Source organism: Onychostoma macrolepis, chromosome 18, assembly GCF_012432095.1.
Source record: "Onychostoma macrolepis isolate SWU-2019 chromosome 18, ASM1243209v1, whole genome shotgun sequence".
NCBI lineage: Eukaryota > Metazoa > Chordata > Actinopteri > Cypriniformes > Cyprinidae > Onychostoma > Onychostoma macrolepis.
The window spans coordinates 24,634,858-24,655,226 of NC_081172.1; the positions used below are offsets into that span (position 1 = coordinate 24,634,858).

General features: G+C 37.6%; 1 protein-coding gene across 5 annotated transcripts in view; it reads right to left on the reverse strand.

Moving 5' to 3' along the window:
* Positions 1-20,369, reverse strand: part of hipk3b (homeodomain interacting protein kinase 3b) — a 65,662-nt gene that overhangs the window by 22,505 nt on the left and 22,788 nt on the right. For all 5 annotated transcript variants that reach the window (XR_009266920.1, XM_058750861.1, XM_058750863.1 and 2 more), the window contains exons 3-4: positions 14,541-14,664; positions 322-441 (exon numbers count right to left, since the gene is read on the reverse strand). Coding sequence is in view for 4 of the 5 variants with exons in the window: in XM_058750861.1 (XP_058606844.1) it covers positions 322-441; positions 14,541-14,664 (244 nt within the window). In the remaining variant the exon portion in view is untranslated. The remainder of the gene's footprint in view (positions 1-321; positions 442-14,540; positions 14,665-20,369) is intronic.

Sequence of the window (20,369 nt, forward strand, 5' to 3'; positions counted from 1 at the left end):
ACATTACAGTATAATGTCACGAAAATAATTTTAAAATGCATAAAATATTGTACAAATAATGGTTAAATTTATTTAAAAAATATTTTGTATGCATTTCCTGATTATTTTCTTAATTTCCAAGATTGTTTCCATCTTTGAAACATTTTTTTTTTCTCTGATGATATAATTATGGTTGTGTAGGTGGACAAAAAAATAATATTAGCCAATAATGTAATTAATGTTACCAATAATGCCTTCTTCAACATATATTTAACATTAGTAAACATGATACAGGTGTCTTGGGTAAGTGATGTGCATGTGTGTCATAGTTCTTAATCTCACTTTAAGTCTCCAGGCCGCATATGGCGAGTCTGACTCCCGGCAAAAAAAGCGAGACGTCTTCGTCCCCACATTTAACAGATGCTCGCCTGGCAGACCCTGCGTCTGAGAAATGTAGCGGATCTGAGGAGAGACAGATGGGAAAGAGTGAAATAGAGCTTGGTGAACTCGATCATTGTTAATGTTTTAACACCGTCCAGCGTAAATGGATACGTCAACAAAAGACTGTCAGATGCCTAGAAACAGCATGTGTTCTCAATAACACGTTGAGAACGCGGCACGTGTTTTGAACAACACGCAGAAACGGGCGATTTATGGAGTCATGCTTGTGTGAAACCCACGGGAGGGGGGCGTGTGGCCGTTTTGTGCGCGTTCTTACGTCAACGGCACTATGGTGTGAGAGAAAGATCTATTAGATGCTCAGTGTCACATCTTAAAATCAGATCACATGACCCTTTGACCTCTCAACCCAGACTGGGGCAGAATATTTGTGATAGCCTGGCAAGAAAATAAAAAAAAATTAAAACACACAACTCTTTGTTCTAAACTGTCGTCATGCAGGAAAGCTTCAGAGAAGGATCAAGTGATCCAAAGAAATTCAACACAAAGTTGAGAATATTTGCATTACATTAGCTTGACATTTGTTTGTGTTTCAGATTTAAACTTCACGCTTAAAGGTGCTTATGTAATTTTTGATTGTACTAAAGCGCAAAAATACTATAATATGTTTGCAGATATTTAGGAAACATGCTAAGTTCACATACATGTTTCTTTGAAATACAATGCTATATCCAGTTATAAGTCTGAGGAGGCGCCGGCAGGAGAAATGACTCTCTCCAAAATGTTGCCTCTATCGTACACCTGGCGCAATACGGTGCCAGGCACAACGCAAGTGTTTTTTTGGTAGTTTCAGCCCAACGCAGTTATCATTTTCACGTCCTGCGCCACGTTGTTTAAACCGCAAATACATTTGCGCCCATGTGCGCAGCAGCACACAAACATGCCAAATATTACAAATTAAAGGATTACAATGTGTAAGATTATTGTGTAGGCTACATAAATATAAAAATGCCTACATGTCATAATGGATAGTCATTGCATGTATCAGAATTAAGCTACCTATTTGCTCGTGCACGAGCATGCCCCGTTTCCTCTCTGGAGACGCGTTCAGTCTTTGCGCTTGCAAATTCCGCCGTGTAAATAGCAAATCCACTATGGCGCGAGCGCAACTGGCTCTTAAAGGGAATGGGAGATGAGACTCTGAATGGTTTATTGCACGTTGTGCCCAAAACACACCTATTACTCATTAAGAGAATAGGCACAACCCTTTTAGACCATGCGCCGGGCACGTCAACCCTTTTTTTCCCCGACGTTAAACTAGAAAAAATTGATTCGGACACACGCCCTAAGTGCACCTGCGCCTTGCGCTTTAGACCATGCGCTTAGATCATTAAAATAGGGCACTTTGAATTTTGACTGCAGTACCCATTTCAACTGCTAGTTGTCAATATTACATACTGCACCTTCAAAGGGGAAGTTTAGCCAAAATTGTGTCATCATTTGACTCAATTCATACATGCTTGAAATGACATTCTTTTGTGAAGTTTTTTTTTATTAATATGGGTAGGCACCAAAAAGCTGAAAATCCCCTCAGCAACAGATTACACTGTCGAAAAGTCCAAATTAAGCTTGAGGTTCAAGATTTTTTTAGTGACAAACGACTTAAATTTCAGCCTGTTCCTCACACAAAAGTTACTGTATCTCTTCAGATATTAGTATGGACTAATTTAATTATACTTTGATCTTTCGAAGCTTGAGAGCCTGTGGCCACTATACGCTTTTATTGTACAGAAAAAAACAGTGTAAACTTTCTGCTAAACTTCTTTAAGGTTGCATGAAACAAAGAAAGTAATATGCCTCAATGATTACTTTCTGTTGCACTTTACCCTTTAGAAAGTTAACAGTAGCTACCATTATATAAACTTTTTGCACACACACATAAAGAAGCACACACAGACACCATAATCCTGAGCTTTAAGACTAAATAAACAGGGTCTGTGTGGAAAACAGATGAAGAATATTGTAAATTCCCCAGCTGCTGTTCCGACATGAACTCGTGAGAAAGAGGAAGAGAAAATATCTTTAACCTCTGGGTGATGAAATGAAGGGCTAGATATGGAAAGAAATGAAGACATTTGGTGAGGGAGTCAATGTAAGGTCAATATGAAAATGACTGGGGGGAAACGGGTCTCAGATCAGCACAGAGGACAGGAAGTAAGTAGGCTCGTTGTATAACCACGCAGGATCTAATAGGAAAGATAAATAATTAATACTCCAAAATCTGACTCAGAGATACACACAACTAATGACACATCATATTGCACTGCAGCCCATAATGATGAATCAAATAATTCCAGTTGTGGTAAAATCTTTCAGTAGTTTGGGTTATAAGTTTCCAGCTTCAGCACAGTAGATTTCAGTACATACATAATCATAATAAAACATAATAAGTAGTATACTGATCTACATGTCTCTTTCCCGGTAATAACTCCTCCTGGGGGATCCCAAGGCATTCTTTGAGAGATATAATCCGTCTAGTGCATCCTGGGTCTGTCCTAGACATGCATTGAGCACCTCCACCAAAGGTGTCAGTGAGGCATCCTAAACAGATGCCTGAATCAGCTCAACTGACTCCTTTGGATGCTAAAGAAGGTTTGGACGATGCAAAAAAATCTCAATATTTTTCAAAATACTCCATATATATAAAATCAATGTATTTTTTGGATTTGATCATCATCATCATCATCATCATCATCATCACATAGCCAACAATTACTGCTTTTCACTGAATGAACACACAAGGAACACTTAAACATCACAAGTACTTAAATGTACCATATGCACCATACATAAATTTAAAAAAATTACATATTACACATTACAGAAGTTAACAGGTCTATTAGAAACAAGTTACAAAAGCAAACTCAAAGTAAATTTTTTAAGATTCAGCACTGTTTTTAGGCCAGTCAAATTTGTGACATTAAGTGCGTTTACATGGACCCTCTTAATGCGATTATAATGAGATTTTGGCGATATTGCGATTATGCTTTACCTCATGTAAACGCAATACTTCGATCTAAATAATGCGATTAAGCTCATAATAGCAGCAAGCATAATCGTATTAACATAGGTGGCGTACGCCGATTTTAATCGGATATACAGGCATGTAAACACCTTAAACGCTCTGACCAAAGTGCGCATGCGCTTGTGACACATATGAATAACGTGACACGCACCTGTAATAATACGGAGATTAGAAACGATGGAGGGGAAGAAAGCATCGCATTCTGAGGAAAACACAACAAGCTGCCAGCAGTCTCTGTGCAACATGATCTCACAGAATTCCGTGTAATGTTCACGGACTTAATTAACCTCCGAATCTGTGGTGGCATCACGGAATCGCCGAAAATTCCGTGATGGGCTCACAGAAAAAATTCCGTGATGGGCTCACAGGAAAAAATCCGTGATGGGCTCACAGAAAAAAATCCGTGATGGGCTCACAGAAAAAATTCCGTGATGGGCTCACAGAAAAAATTCCGTGATGGGCTCACAGAAAAAATTCCGTGATGGGCTCACAGAAAAAATTCTGTGATGGGCTCACAGAAGTGATACCAATGTAAGTCAGTGACAGGCATCAGCCGTGCTCCACGCACGGAAACCAGTGAATCCGTGCATGGACCACGGCTGATGCCTTCTGTGAGCCCATCACGGAATTTTCGGCGATTCCGTGATGCCACCACAGATTCGGGGTTAATTAAGTCCGTGAACATTACACGGAATTCTGTGAGATCAGGTTGCTCTGTTCCTTACCCTCGTTCAGAAAGGACGAACAGAACGCGACGGCAGTGTATAGGCAAACAAATTCCATCATATTTCTATCATGGCGCCGAAAAAGCGTGGAATACAGCGATACAAAATCATTATGCATTAGACGTAAATAGATTAAAACAGCGACCAGTAACACTGCTCTTTCTGAGTCCATCATTTGTGCTGTCCAGTGGGGTATGTGAATAATGGCAGTGAAAAAATTAACCACAATTCTTAGCGAATAATAAGAATAATGGAAATTGCATGTGAACGGGAGTAAGAGCTTTGCTCTTGACATGTAAACATCAAAATGCGATTAAGTCCTTACTCTGATTATTGGAAATAATCGCAATATTCGTGCGCATGTAAACGCAGTCACTGACCAAGCTAATACTTTTGGACAAAAGGTCAGATTCTGCTTCCATTGCCAAACCTTCCATTGAAGCACAGGTTGCTCTTTGGAACATTCTCCAACAATCAAATAATGCTGTATAGCCTGGTCATCAGGTTTCATCACTTCTGTTTGTTTGTCTGTCTGACTAGTTTTATATTTGTGGTAAAGCTGTATAGCGCAGAGGTAAAAGCCATAAAAGCTGCAAATTGTAACTTCCTAATTGTACTTCTCATGATAAACTTTATATCACTATAAAACTTATAAGAAGAAAGAACAAATCCCTCAGGCAGATTAACAAATAAACAAACACATAAATAAACAATGACGCTCTTTTATTGTCTTTCAAATAATAAATGTAATTCATTAAAAACTGTTATCTGCCAACTGCCAGCAAGTCAGTTTTATTTTTACTCACTCATTTTTGGCACTTGTTGAGTGTTAATTCTGGACCCTGCGTGTGTTGTGTGTGTTCCAGCCTCTTAGAGTAACAACTTTATTTTCAAAAAGGGATGTGTCACTTTAGTACTATAAGAATATGACTACATGCACAAACCTGCACCCAGGGCCACAGTTTGCAAACACACATTACTTCTACACTGAAGAGCCCTAATGGCTACTTGCTGTAACATTGAGGCAGTGTCAAACGCAGGTTCCACATGCTTGTGATATGAGGTCCTGCGATTGGTAACGTAAGGGGGCGTTCATTTCTTCTATAAATATCTTTTGCTGTGTGAGATTAAATTGAACACCCCCGTGAAGGAGGCGCGTGGATTAGGAGTGCAATACCACAAGCCATTTTAGTCCCTAGACTGGAATCACACCTTAGGCAGTTAGGTGACACCCCATATGTACAGAAGTGAAGTGGTGACATCCTGTTAAACATACTTTATGTGCTCTTGTATTGCTAGCCTGTGGAAGTAACATACCTCAGAACTCAAGGGGGCAATAGAGTCAGTGTCAAAAGTCAGGTAGCTATCAACTTTTTTACTTGCGTCTCTTCAAACTCTTGCTCAGTCATGACAGTAGTTGACCTGAGAGAGAAAACTGCCTATAGAAGATGACTGTTTATGCCAATGCCTGCTATAGCGCCCCCTTCAGCAAGGCTAAGAATGTCCTTTCGTTCCATTATGAAATCGTCTTCCAACATATTTGGAACATATCTGATTTACACGCAACATACAACAACTGCACTGATATTCTGGCCAATAATTGTTTTCATGTTATAACCAAAACAGTCTCTTGACGATTCATAAGCATCTTACGGATTGACAAATTTGTTGCAATTACATATAATTTGGTCTGATCTGACGAATACATTTTTGTAAGATCTGCTGCCCCCAAAGGTTAGATTTTGGGGTAGGGAGTGGACCTTCATGGTGATGTTTTACAAATTTTACATTTTCGGTCATTAAAAAAACGAAATAATGCTTATAATGCTTATGAATTCTCACAAGGTTGGGTTGCTAACAAACTGATAGATAAAAGTCAAATATATTAAAATTCTATTTTGCCAAAACAAATTAGAACTACAACATTAATTAAAAAAAAAAATAATTAAATAAAAATCAAATCGCTTTAACGGCCAAAAGGTAATTCAGGCATCAAAGTTATAACAGTAGGGATGGGCGATTTTTCTGATTTTATTAATTAATTCGAATGAAATGTTTTGCTACAATTTTATTTTTTTTTTAGAAATCAAGGAATCGCGATTTTGAACAGAAATATTACCAAACGTTAGAATTAGACACTTTGACAATATGCCAATGATAACAGTAAAGAGAAAAGAATGATCTAACCGCATGTAGGTGCACATGCTTTAACCGCTCACATGTGACGAGCTCATATCGCTAGGTGCCATTCACACAGAATGGCGACGCGTGCAGTGGAATAGGAAAAAAATTGCAAGAAGATGGGAGCTTAACTTACTTTAACTTGAGCGGCACATTTTTAGAAAGCCGTTTCATGCATGAGACGCTGCAAGCGCAAACGTGTCCGTGTTTACATTAAAAAAAATTTAAAAAACTATGGAAAAGCAGCACAATCGAATAAAAAACCTTTAAAGAACCACTACCGTATGTCTGATATTTCATGTTTGCATCATGGTGACAAGCTGAAAGCTGCTGTTCATTGTTTTTTACAAAACATTTATAGTTAATAATAGTCTACAGATGTTTTACCTTCAGTCATTTTGAATGGGAATTACCTTGACTTGAGAATTTTTTTAAGCATTTTCCTCATATTATTTCTGAACATATAATATGTACAGGTGCATTAAAAAAAAAAAAACAGAATATAGTGAAAGTTCTTTTTTTTTGCAACTTGTTTCAAAAGTGAAACTTTCATATATTCTAGATTCATTAATTTTTTTTTTATTTTGATGATTAGAGCTTAGAGCATGAAAGTCAAAAATCCAGTATCTCAAAATATTAGAATATTTCCTAAGATCAATCAAAAAAAGGATTTGCAAAACAGAAAAGTTCAAGTTCTTTAAAGTATGTTCATTTATGCTTTCAATACTTGGTCGGGGCTCCTTTTGCACAAATGACAGCGTCGGTGAGCGATCAGCCTGTGGCACTACTGAGGCACTATTGAGCCTTCAGCTCGTCTGGATTGTTGGATCGACTGTTTCTCATCTATCTCTTGAAAATATCCCATATATTCCATATGGGGTTCAGGTCAGGCATGTTGGCTGGCCAATCAAGCACAGTAATATGGTCAGCAAACCACTTGGAAGTGGTTTTGGCACTGTGGGCAGGTGCTAAAGTCCTGCTGGAAAAGGAAATCAGCATCGCCATAAAGCTTGTCATCAGACTGAAGCATAAAGTGCTCCAAAATTTCCTGGTAGATGGCTGCATTGACTTTGGACTTGATAAAATACAATGGACCAACACCAGCAGATGCCATGGCACCCCAAGTCATCACTGACTTCGGAAACTTCACACTGGACTTCAAGCAGCTTGGATTCTGTGCCTCTCCAGTCTTCCTCCAGACTCAAGACCTTGATTTCCAAATGAAATGCAAAATTTACTTTTATCTGAAAAGAGGACTTTGGACCACTGAGCAACACTACAGTTATTTTTCTCCTTAGCCCAGGTGAGACGCTTCTGACGTTGTTTCTGTTTCAGAAGTGGCTTGGTAAATTTTGAATCTGCTTTGCTTGACAGTATTCTCAAGCTTGCGGTCATTGCTGGTGCTTGTTCATCTTTTCCTACTCAATTTCTTCCTTTCAGTCAACTTTACATTTAATATGCTTTGATACAGCACTCTGTGAACAGCCACCCCTATCAGTAATGACCTTGTGTGACACAGCCTATTTGTGGAGGGTGTCAATGATTGTCTTCTGGACCATTGCCAAGTCAGCAGTCTTCCCCATTATTATGGTTTCAAAGAACAAGAGATACCCAGAATTTATACTGTAGGGATGGTCATTTAATGAAACACAAATGTAAATATTCTAATATTTTGAGACACTGGATTTTTGACTTTCCTGAGCTGTATAAGTTGCAATCATCAAAATAAAAATAAAAAAACAATTGAAATGTTTTACTTTACATGTAATGAATCTAGAATATATGAAAGTTTCACTTTTTGAAATAAGTTACAAAAAAAAAAGAAAAACTTGTGATGCACCTGTATAAGACAAATTTGTACAAGATGTAGTTGTAGTTCATGCATATTTTCTGCAGAGTGATTTGTTTAAGCCTATGGGGTCAAACAAACAAGGGTGCGCTCTCTGTCTTCTCAGTCTCCACGAACTGCGTCACTAAAATGAATTGTAACTCAGCAAATACTCAGCACACAGACATGGGAGTTATATCTATAGAAAGCTTGAAGTGTTTTAAATGAAGTAAGTCATATCGAAAACAAATATTCTGTGATAAAGTAATCTGTATGAAACCAACACGATGTTCAGTCTTTCCCGTCTAACATTATCTCTAATGCAATCCCGCCCCCTGGTGGCTCACGCCGTTCATATGTAAATATCCACGTGAGACGCGTGCACATGTAAACACCCAACGCAAACAAAGAGTGAGGAGATCGTTCATCGCGGCTACTGTTCGTTTCTGGAAGACACGCTGAGTAAAGGCAGGATTTCCCTCGAAAGAACAACAAGATTTCATCCAGTAGAGGAGATCAATCTGCTAAGTAATGTTTATTTTTTGCATTTGTTAACGTGTTATTGTGACAAACTTGAACACATTTACTAGTTGGGTTGTTCCCAAACTACAACATGATGAATGCTACACATCTAAGAATGTTTAGACCATGTTTATTATTAATACTCTGTTCACAAATAGATTTTAATAGCGTGCTAAACAATAATTAGTAGTTTCTCAAATATATAATATCCTTTTTTATAGTACAAAGTACATCCTTTTATAGTACAAAGCATGCGTGAGTCTATGACTATAGAATCATATCAAAGGCTACTATAAAATCATATATACTAGGCTATACGACTACAAAATCATAGTTGGGTTTTTCCCAAATTATAATTCCTGACTACAATGTTTGAAATCGCGTAAAACATTTTGAATATGATACAATTCATTGTATTTAAATTTCTTACGGCACAATGATGCTTTAATGTTCTATACAAAACAATAAAACTAATATGAGTGTACACTGTAACATGATCAATGCTACGAGTCTAAGTATGTTTATAACATGTTTATTATTAATAGCCTACTCTGTTCAAAAATAGATTTTAATGACGTGCTAAACAATAATAATTAGTTTCTCAGATATAAAATGTCTTTTTTTAACGATATTACAAAGCATGTGTGAGTCTATGGCTACAAAACCTATTTATATACAGATGCTCCTGATATTAACATGCTCACAAATGTTTTTTTTGTTTGTTTGTTTTTATTGGTTGTTTGTATTTTATTGAAATCCGATACCTGCACCGCAGATGAATCCTGATGACTTTCTTCAAACTGTTTTCCTCTGAGTGCGCTTTACCAACATCAGATGTTCAACTACACTGATATTCTATGTTAAAACAAGCTCCTTGACTACTGATTATGTTTTTTTTTTTCTTCTTCTTGAATCCATGGAAAGAAGCAGAAACACTTAAATAACACACGTAAATATCAGATATGATTTACTTGTTTCGCTTGTTGGACAGAATCTGTTGCAGGAATGACTCAAAGTCTGTTCACATCTCTGTGGTCATATCAGTGTGCACAATGTGTCTTTGACCTTCATTATGTATGTTTTGATTATACTGTGTTGTAAATAAAACACAAATAATTAAAAAAATAAATAAATAAAATCCAAATCTCCTCACATTCTCTCTTACCTGCCTCAAAGTCACAGTCATACTGATGGGCCATTGGGGGCCATTAGGGGAGGGCCCTTTGTCTCTCAGGTGAAAATCACTTAATATTCAAGGCCATTGCCACTCCCTCGCATATAGGCTTTCGAACACAAAACATGTCTTTAAAAATTTAAATCAATAAATTGTTTTCTGTGAAGGAGTAAGCAAGATGATTTTCACATCATTTTGGCATGAATATTCTAGCCTACAAGACTGATTACTCAAAAGTCCTATTCAGAACTATTCAGTATGTGTTTTATGGCCTTATTTCAGCTACATTCACCTCAGACCCCAGAGGGTTAACATTAACATCATGTTGACAACATGTCAGGTGCACTTGAAATAGAATTTTATATAGCTAGTGGGTTAATAAAGAAAAAGTTACTTGAATCATGTTGCATTTACATTTTCAAGTTGACTAGTTAAAAATTGCAAAAATTGAGAATCAGTCAAACATTATGGAGAAAAAAAAAAAAAAGATTTACATTTTTTGCCATATCGCCCAGCCCTATATAACAATATGAGAAATGGACTAGTGCCTCAATTGGATTCTATTATATAATTATCTATTTTATAAAATCATTTATTTAATTATTTAAACTCATTAAAACTATATTTATTTGTTTTTGAGAAGCTGTGAAAAAAAAAAAAAAAAAAAAAACAAACGAGTTACAAGTTACAATTATTAATTGGTAAGTTAATTAAAAGATTAATCAGAAAATAAGGGATTAATTGGGGGGGAGGGGCTTAGATTAATCAACTAATCAGAAAAAGAAAAAAATATATATATTGATATATTAATAGATTAAATTTCAGGTCTATGTATCACATCAAACTGTTTGAAATAAAGCATATGAATGGTGCTTTTATGGTGTTTTTGTTCTGTTCAGAACAAATGGAGTACTACTTCATTCCATACAGATAACACAAAACACCCAGAAAAACACGTGCGCTCCATTGCCTCGTTGGAAGATCAGGAAAAAAATAATCCTAATGGAGCTAGAGACAGTGGAATCTCACATCAGGAATGGGTACATTCTGATCCACTATCCTTGAAAAAAAAAAGACTAATTTTTAGCAGATGGGTAAATTCTGACTTTTCTTCACAGGTGTTGTTGAGTTAAAGCTAGTGTGCTGTGATAGTGGAGATGAATTATTCCCAGCAGACCAAATTCTCATGGGCTTAAGAGGACTTCCTGGCATAATACAGGGTTATATATGAGCAATAAGGGCATGTAGCTTTTAGACTGACAGTTCATGACACCCACTGGCATCTTGAAATCCATAACCCCCCCCTCCCAGCTGTGTTAACAGCCCAGCCAGAAGGAAGAGGAAAACCCACCGAACCCCCTGCTATTGCTGCCAACTGCTATGTCAAGTCAGTGGCTGCTGGGACTCTGCCTTCCAAATCCTCCCCAGAAACAGTGTTCTAATCTGGGCTTGTTCCTGCATATCTATAACACATGCAGACACACAGAGACTTGGTAATGCCCCCTCTTCTCAGTTTCACCCTGGGGCATTCAGGGGCCCAGCAGCAGGGGGAGTATGGCCCGAAAACTAGAAAAATGTTCAGATCATAAACCATGCGCACTCAGACAGACGCAGCATGAGCGCGCACAACAAACACCCACACGCTGACACTTGTACGCCAACACAACCGCTAAGAAGCGGCCGTGAAAATTCTTCTGGAGATTGTTTGGGCCTGACAGCACATACCATGGCCCTGTGCTAAACAGATTACGTCAAGAGGAGGAGAAATATGGAGAACTCGCGATCAAGAAGAAACATTTAGAGTGTATGTGTATAAGAGAGAGAGAGAGAGAGAGAGAGAGAGTGAGTGTGTATCAAAGAGACTATAAAACAAGATTTGAAAGACACAAACAGATATGGATAAATATGGTGAATCGCATGAAACCATGTCTAGGTCACATTTCAACCCAAAATCAAAAGAAAATATATTATTATTATTGGTAACACTTTAGTATTGGGACCAATTCTCACTATTAACCAATTGCTTATTACCATACTTTTTATTAACATAATGGCTGTTTATTAGTATTTATAAAGCACATATAGTGATGGGGACATTATTATCAAAAAGCACCATTAAACCGAGATCCTGACTCTCTGTGGTCATTAAAAATCCCAGGATGTCCTTTGAAAAAGAGTAGGGGTGTAACCCCAGCTTCCAGGCCAAATTTGCCCATTGGCCTCTGTCCATCATCATGGCCTCCTAATCATCCCCATATTCTTATTGGCTTCATCACTCTGTCTCCTCTCCACCAATAAGCTGGTGTGTGGTGGGCGTAATCCTATTTAACACCTAAACTTAACTTCCTTACTAACTATTAATAAGCAGCAAATCAGGAGTTTGTGGTAAATGTCGTAGTTAATGATTTGCAAATAGTGAGAATTGGACCTTAAATAAAGTGTGACAGTGTTATCTAAAATATATAATTTATAATATGCAAACTGCATTTTGCATAAAACAAACAGAGGTCCGTCACAATTTCTGTAGGGTTTTAGGGGGCTTTCACACTAGCACTTTTAGTGCTCATCCGGGTTCATTTAACGTCACGGTTCGGTTTGTTAAGCAACAAACACAAGCAAAAAATTGAAAATCTCGATTTTTACAATTTTTAACTAGTCAACTTAAAAATGTAAATACAACATGATTCAAGTAACTTTTTTCTTTATTAACCCACTATCTGTAGAAAATTCTATTTCAAGTGCACCTGACATGAAGTTGTCAACATGATAATGTGATTGATGTTTTCTGAACTTGGGAGCGCACCTGCAAACCGTACCAGATTCCGCCTAAAAAGGGTAGTCTAGGGCAGGGGTTTTCAAACTGTGGGTCGCACAAAGTCACTTGGCTGCAGCTAAATGTACATTTCACGACACACACACACACAGAGTTCAGTCTAGGGCTGCACGATATACCAACATTAATTACGAATTGCGATATTGCTTTGTGCGATTTTCGAATCACAGAGGCCGCGATTTAAAACATGATTGCGTGTTTTGAAGCGCGGGCGAGCACTTAGTTGCAATAACAGTGAGGGTTTCAGAGCAACAGTTCATTATTAAAAGGCTCGGTTCGCATAATTAATGAGCAGAAACTCGCTCACTTCACTGTGCTGTGCTCCGCATGAGATTGCATGCACTGGAAAATTCAATTGTTACGAAAACTGTTTCAGGTATGTTCAGTTCTATCGTCTGTTTGAACTCGGCACTGTCTATCTTTCCGAGAGATATAAACGGTTTGTTGTTTTCGTTCCTTTATATGCATTTGGCTACATAAAGAAACGGTCTGTAAAAACATTTCACATGTACGGGGTGAGTGGGGCAAAAACGCGGATTTAATTCTAACACTATGATTTTAACATTTCCACACGCTTGTATAACAAAATTTACATATCACTATGTAGAGAAAAAAAAATGTGGCGAAGTTCAAAAATCTTTTGAAGATATCGCTGAACATTTATTTAATCATTGCAAAAGTCAATTTCCGGCTAAAGCTAATTTTTCATCTCGGTTTTTAGTGTTTACTTAAAATTAGAATTTTTTTTTTTTTTTACAATTGTTTCTATTTTAATCTCCAAACTGTTTTAGATTGTTCTGCTACGCTTCTTTTGCTTTGCTAAAAATAAAAATTTAAAAAATGATGGGTTCTCTGCTCTTCCCTACACATGGAAGGATCATGAATGCATTTTCTGCGCTGAACCCCGCGATGAGTTTGACAACACTCGCAGCACGGCAGAAGTGAGCGTGTTTCAGTTTTTATGGACATATTTCATAGACTCATTAATATCTGTAAATGAAGAAATTAAAACATAATTACAGTTGTACTTAGGGCTGGGCGATATATCGGACACGATATTCATGTGCATCTCATCAGTAAAGCTGGTTCCGTGATTAGCGCTAAATCTCCACCAAGCTACGCAATATCACATTCATTATCGCAGATGAATCACCTTCAATTATGAACGCGATATCGCATAGCTTGCTAGTGAACTACGGCTCTGTGTATTAAATGGCGCTCTATTTGAAAACAGGTGATAGAGATTTAGCGCTAATCACGGAACCGGCTTTACTGACTAGATGTGCATGAATATCGTGTTCGATATATCGCCCAGCCCTAGTTGTACTATAAAATTAAATTGTCATTTTTTCTTAATTTCCTCCATATTAAACTTTTAATTAAGAATAAGCTTACAGTAATGTCAATTGTTTTTTTTGTTTTTTTTTTTAATCTCAAATATTTTGGTGGGTCTAGAAATAGATTATACTTGTCTAGGTGGGTCGTGGAATGGAAAAGTTTGGGAACCCCTGGTCTAGGGCATGGTTCAACCAAACTCTGGTACAATTTGCTTATGGTGTGAATGCAAGCATACTAAATCACAGAAGTGAGCCTTTATTAATGATGTATAAATTGGTTAAACTGCATATCACTCGCTTTCCTGATGAGCGGGATTGACGCCCTGCAGCAGAGATAATTTAAATCTCATTTCTGCTCGCAGAAAGTGACTCCCGTGTACAACAAATATCACCAGTGGTTCTGGTTCTGGTTCTGGGCAGGTTTCGCGAGATTCGTCCAGACAGGAGAAGAAAGATACAGCAATTTAGAAAGATTACCTGGTCAAACTCAAGGGCTCCTGGGTAGAGAGGCCAGCCCAAGAAGAGCTCAGCAATCACACATCCCAGCGACCACATGTCTATGGCTTCACAAAAAGGCAGGCCAAGAATGATCTCTGGAGCCCTGTAATGACAAAAACACCAATATGAGAAACTGCGTCACTGTAACAAAAGAAACCCTCAAAATTTACTTTTAAATTTCACCCTCAGACTACAAACTGTGAGAACTAGGCTTCTGTATTGGCACTGAATTCCTTTTAATTCAATTCTTTTGCACAAACTCTCAATCATTTGAACATATAGATGAATTTTGAAAGTGACGTGACATGTGGCCAAGTATGGTTACCCATACTTGGAATTTGTGCTCTGCATTTAACCCATCCAAAGTGCACAAACACAGCAGTGAACACACACACACCCGGAGCAGTGGGCAGCCATTTATGCTGCGGTGCCCAGGGAACAGTTGGGGGTTCGGTGCCTTGCTCAAGGGCACCTCATGGTATTGAGGGTGGAGAGAGCGCTGCACATTCACTCCCCCCACCTACAATTCCTGCCAGACCTGAGACTCAAACTCGCAACCTTTAGGTCACGAGTCCAACTCTCTAACCATTAGGCTTATTCGGTAACACTTCAATATAGGGACCAATTCTCACTAGTGACAAGTTGCTTATTAGCATGCCTATTATTAACATATTGGCTGTTTATTAGTACACATTCTGCATAACCATATTCTACATCTCTAATCCTACCCAATACCTAAACTTAACAACTACCTTACTAACTATTAATAAGCAGTAAATTAGACATGTATTGAGGCAAAAGTCATAGTTAATGGTTTGTTAACAGCGAGAATTGGACCTTAAAATAAAGTGTGACCAATTGTTCATAATAAGATCAAACTGTATAATATGCATTTAGAGAATATATTATACAACCAAATTGCCTTGGTTAACTTAAAACTGTACTGTATAGCACTGGGCTTTGGAAAAAGTGCACAGAACTGCCTGGAAAAGGTTACTCACAAGGACAATTTAATTTCTGTGAGAGGGGCACACAGTCATGGAATTTAGAACATTCTTTCCCATTTGTATAGTGCAAGCCCATAAAACTGATACAATGAGTGACCGAAGCGGTGGATAGTGTGTCTGTGTGCAGGGTGGCTGCTAGAATTCAGCACCAACTCTGTAACATCAGCAGAACAGGAGATATACTAGTACAAGATACATCAACTGTAAAAAAAAGTAATTACAAAGAAAAATATTTGATCAAATCATTATAAATAAAGTTTGATATTTTTAGCCATCCCTAGAAGGGTTTTACAACAAAGGAAAAATATATAAGGGACAATAAATGTATATCCAGCCAGTTGTTATGGCGGGGTTGGCATCACCCTTTGGGAATTTATTGTGTGACAACACCTGGCTGGATGTACGTTATCCCACTTATTACATGGCTACTTGGCACACAAGTAAATAATCACACATGAAATATGATGATATGAATTGCATTTTTGGTCCCACTTTATATTAGGTGGCCTCAACTACTATGTACTTACATTTAAATTAATCATTTAATACAATGCACTTACGGTGTACATACATGTTTTTACATTGTACTTATATTTTTAAAAATACCTATATGTACTTACATCTGTAATTAATTTCTGTAATTACATTTATAATTACACTGTCAACCCATCCATTACACCTTAACCCACCCTTAAACCGACCCATACCACCAAACCTGTCCCTAACCTTACCCGTATCCCACCTCAATAGCAGCAAAAGTGTTTTGCAATACAGTATGAACACAATAAGTACATTGTACGTATTATTTGATGTAAGTACATAGTAGTTAAGGCCACCTAATATAAAGTGTAACCGCATTTTTTTTTTTAAATACCGGTTTATTATTTCAAAGTTGACTAGTGACCTAGTCTCAGCCTCAGATATCACGCCCACAGGCACACTTTACTGGAAACACTTTAAGAGTTTTGAAGTTGTCATCTGATTGGTTGAATTCTACAGAATCTCTGGGAGACATGCATGTCGTGTTCTTTAACGTTCCGTCTGGAAACAAAGATGCCATGGCACCATTTTCACGCCCATAAACATCAAACGGCACAAAACTAAATGTGATTGGTTGCTTTACCTGTCAGTCATATGGCCTCTTGGGTGGGCCTTGAACATTCAAAGAAGCCAAGGTTCCCAGACCTTCTGCTGTCAGTCTGAATGTCTGGCTATGTGAGACTAATGGTGGCCCAGTAGAGCACAATACAATGGAAACAAGCCGCAACATAATACAATTAACACAAAATAACAGAAACAAGCTGCAACACAAGTAAACAAGCCACAACACAACGGAAACAAGCCACAAGACAATGAAATTAGCATAATACAACAGAAACATGCCACAAAACAAAGGAAACAAGCCACAACACAACAAAATTAGTCCTATGCGTTGTGGCAATTTCGTTATGCTGTGGAAATTTCGTTGTGTACTACTGGGTCTTTGTACAAAGCCAGTACAATATGCAAAACAATCGTTCTGGCAACAAGACAAACTTCAACTATTACCGCATGTCTACTATTAATATTGAAGTCCTCTGGTTTCATTTTACAGTAAATACAGTCAATAACTGAGTTGCAAGATGATAGCAGTTGTGTTTGAATGAAAGTAGAGAGAGTGTGGTGATGTGATATGAGAGATGTGAAAGAAATACCCGAATGAGCTGTATCTTATTCAGTATTGCAATCAGGGAAAACATACCTTGAAATATCGCAACTGACCAATCAGAATCAAGTATTTCAGAGAGACATGTAATAATAGTAAATAAAACATGAATATTTAAATTAAAGATTAATCTTCAATTCAATGGATCAAAGTGTGCAGAGCTTAAACAGGCACAAACAAAACATACTAATATTTATATTTAATATTAAAACACAACTTTGTAAAGGCACAGGCAATGCATGTTTAGGGTAGGATTGGCTTTACGTGGGTTACCAGGTCTTTAAGTGTAGCCATGGTGACGCAGGAAGCCCTGTGACTGCTTAGCAACAAATCACCACAGTGATCTCATTGAACGGCATTAAGGTCCCTCCATGTGAGACCGTGATGCTGCTCCAGTCAGCACTCATCTGAGTAAGTCTGTCTGACGGATTACTGTCACTCAGACTACACAAGTGCAAACACATTTCTATGATTAAAATAGGGAATATTGTGTAAATCACAAGTATACCAACAAAGTACAAAAAGAAAATGAAAAAAAAGATTCTGTTATTGACAGCTGTAGTGATTATGAAGGGAGTGATTTTCCTGGATTTTTTTTTATTTCTCATGCTAATAGCCACACACTGCAGTAGGACTGAATCGGAAAATGCGATGACTGACAGTGATAACAATAGAAATGGACAGGACAAAACCTAACAGGGATAGCTCACTCAAAAATGAAAATTCTGTCATCATTTACTCATCCTCAAGTTGTGTCAAACCTGTATGAGTTCTTGTTTTCCTGTTGAGGACAAAATAAGATATTCTGATGAATGTTGCTAACCAAAGAGTTGACGGTAGCCATCGACTTCCATAGTAGTCAAAAATACTATGCAAGTCAGTGGCTACTGTCAACTGTTTGGTTAACATCATTCTTCAAAATACCTTCTTTTGTTCTCAACAGAAGAAAGAAACTAATACATGTCTGAAACAAGTGGAAGGGGAGTAAACAATGACAGAATTTGGTAACACTTTAGAATAGGGAACACTGATTCACTATTAACTGACTTTTCCCTCAATAAATTCCTAATTTGCTGCTTATTAATAGTTAGTAAGGTAGTTGTTAAGTTTAGGTATTGGGTAGGATTAGGGATGTAGAATAAGGTCATGTAGAATAAGGCATTAATATGTGCTTAATTAATACTAATAAATGGATAATATTCTAGTAATATGCATGCTAATAAGCAACTTATTAAGAGACCCTAAAATAAAGTGTTACCCAGAATTTTCATTTTTTGGGTGAACTATCCCATTAAGTCTTGGCATGAAAATACAAACTACTTGTTCTGTGTAATATGTTTCTTTGGTTTCTTTTCTTTCAAAAAAAAAAAAAAAAAAAGGAAGGAAGGAAGGAAGAAATTAAGTTTTTTACTATCACCAAGCCCTACAATAAATTTTTATTTGTTCGGTATCTGCAGAATTTCTCACCACAAGTTATGAACAAATTTACTCCTTTAAAATGAAGTTGTAGTTTAGAGCTGAGCATACTTGGTATGTACAATTAGAAAATTCAGACTGCGCACGTACGGTATGAATTTTTGATGATGAAATTGTGTCAACACTGTATCACAGTATGCTTTGGGCTTTACCTGACTTGAAAAGTGCCATTTGTGAGGTGTGCATGAGTGACAGTCATATTTGAGGTTCCATTTCGATCTGGATGCTGACTAGGAAGGAAGATACCAACAGGGGAAAAAAATGTCTTTTTAGGCACTGGTGCATTAATGTGGGACATGCATAACAACATTTAGTTCCGAAAAACTCTGCATTAAGCCTCCTCCTACAAGCTTGCTTATATCAATCGAAGGAGTTCAGAGAGCTTCCTGATGTCTCCATGCATAAAGCAGCCCATTCTCCACCACCAGCCACTGGGTGATGATCCACTGCAGTTCTCATATATCGTCTCTCCCTCATAAACATGTGAGAGCCGATCCAATAATGGCATCTCCGTCCATATATCTGATCTATCTCTGAGCAGCACTGAATAATCACGGGCCACGGCAGTGCAAATATCTGCCCAGAGTGACTGCATACAGTAATGAAAACTGAGGGTGGGTTGTTCCTCTGTGTAGACCAGTGGTGCTAATCGTTTTGTCTATGAAGACCCTATCCTTACATGTAATAAAACATGGGTTTTCAAAGTTGCAGAGTCAGATTAACGAGAACGGATATCAGAAAGCAAGAACCAGCAAGGTCCGTACAGATTTTAAGAAATTTTACAGAACTTTCAAGTAGTGTCAGTCTGTTTTTCAAGGGTGGGGAAGCTGTTAATAATACACTACAATAGTTATAAATTAACCTAACAAAAGACATTATTCATTATTGGCCACACACTGCATTTTAAAGGTGCCATATAATGGAAAACTGTATTTACTTTGGCATAGTTGAATAATAACAGTCCTGTACATGCAAATGACATACCGTGAGCCTCAAACACCATTGTTTCCTCCTTCTTATATAAATCTCTTGAATAAAAAAAGACCACTGAAAAATAGGCAAATCAGAACATAACACTGACTGTGACGTAACAGTCGGGATCACTAATAGTTACGCCCCCAACATTTGCATAACGTATATCAGCCCATGTTCTAGGCCAGATGCCAGCCGAACCATCAGAAGTTCTGCAGGTGTTGTGAAGAAACAAGTGAGGACAACAGCGAAAATGACAGATCATGGAAATAAATGTTATGTTCCAGGCTGTGCAGGGGATGTGAAGTGCAGGGATGGGTTTGTGTGTATTCAGAAAGGGACGGAAAGCAAATAATGTGTTCTAATAAAATAATGCGAGCCACTAAAGGGACATGGTTAGCTCCTTGCTAGCGGTAGCCTGTTATATTACACAAGATTTCACTTACCACATAAACAGAGTAAGGAGAGATGACTGAGGATGATGGTGAATGATTTACAGATCCTGATCAACACTGACAAGCATCTGACCTTAAACAATGTGTGGTAAGTACTACCGCTCCATAGTATAAACCGAGTTTGTGTGATCGGGAATCTCGAAAGTGAAAGTGAAAAAAAAAAGCAATCGTGCATTTGAACACAGTTTCAATG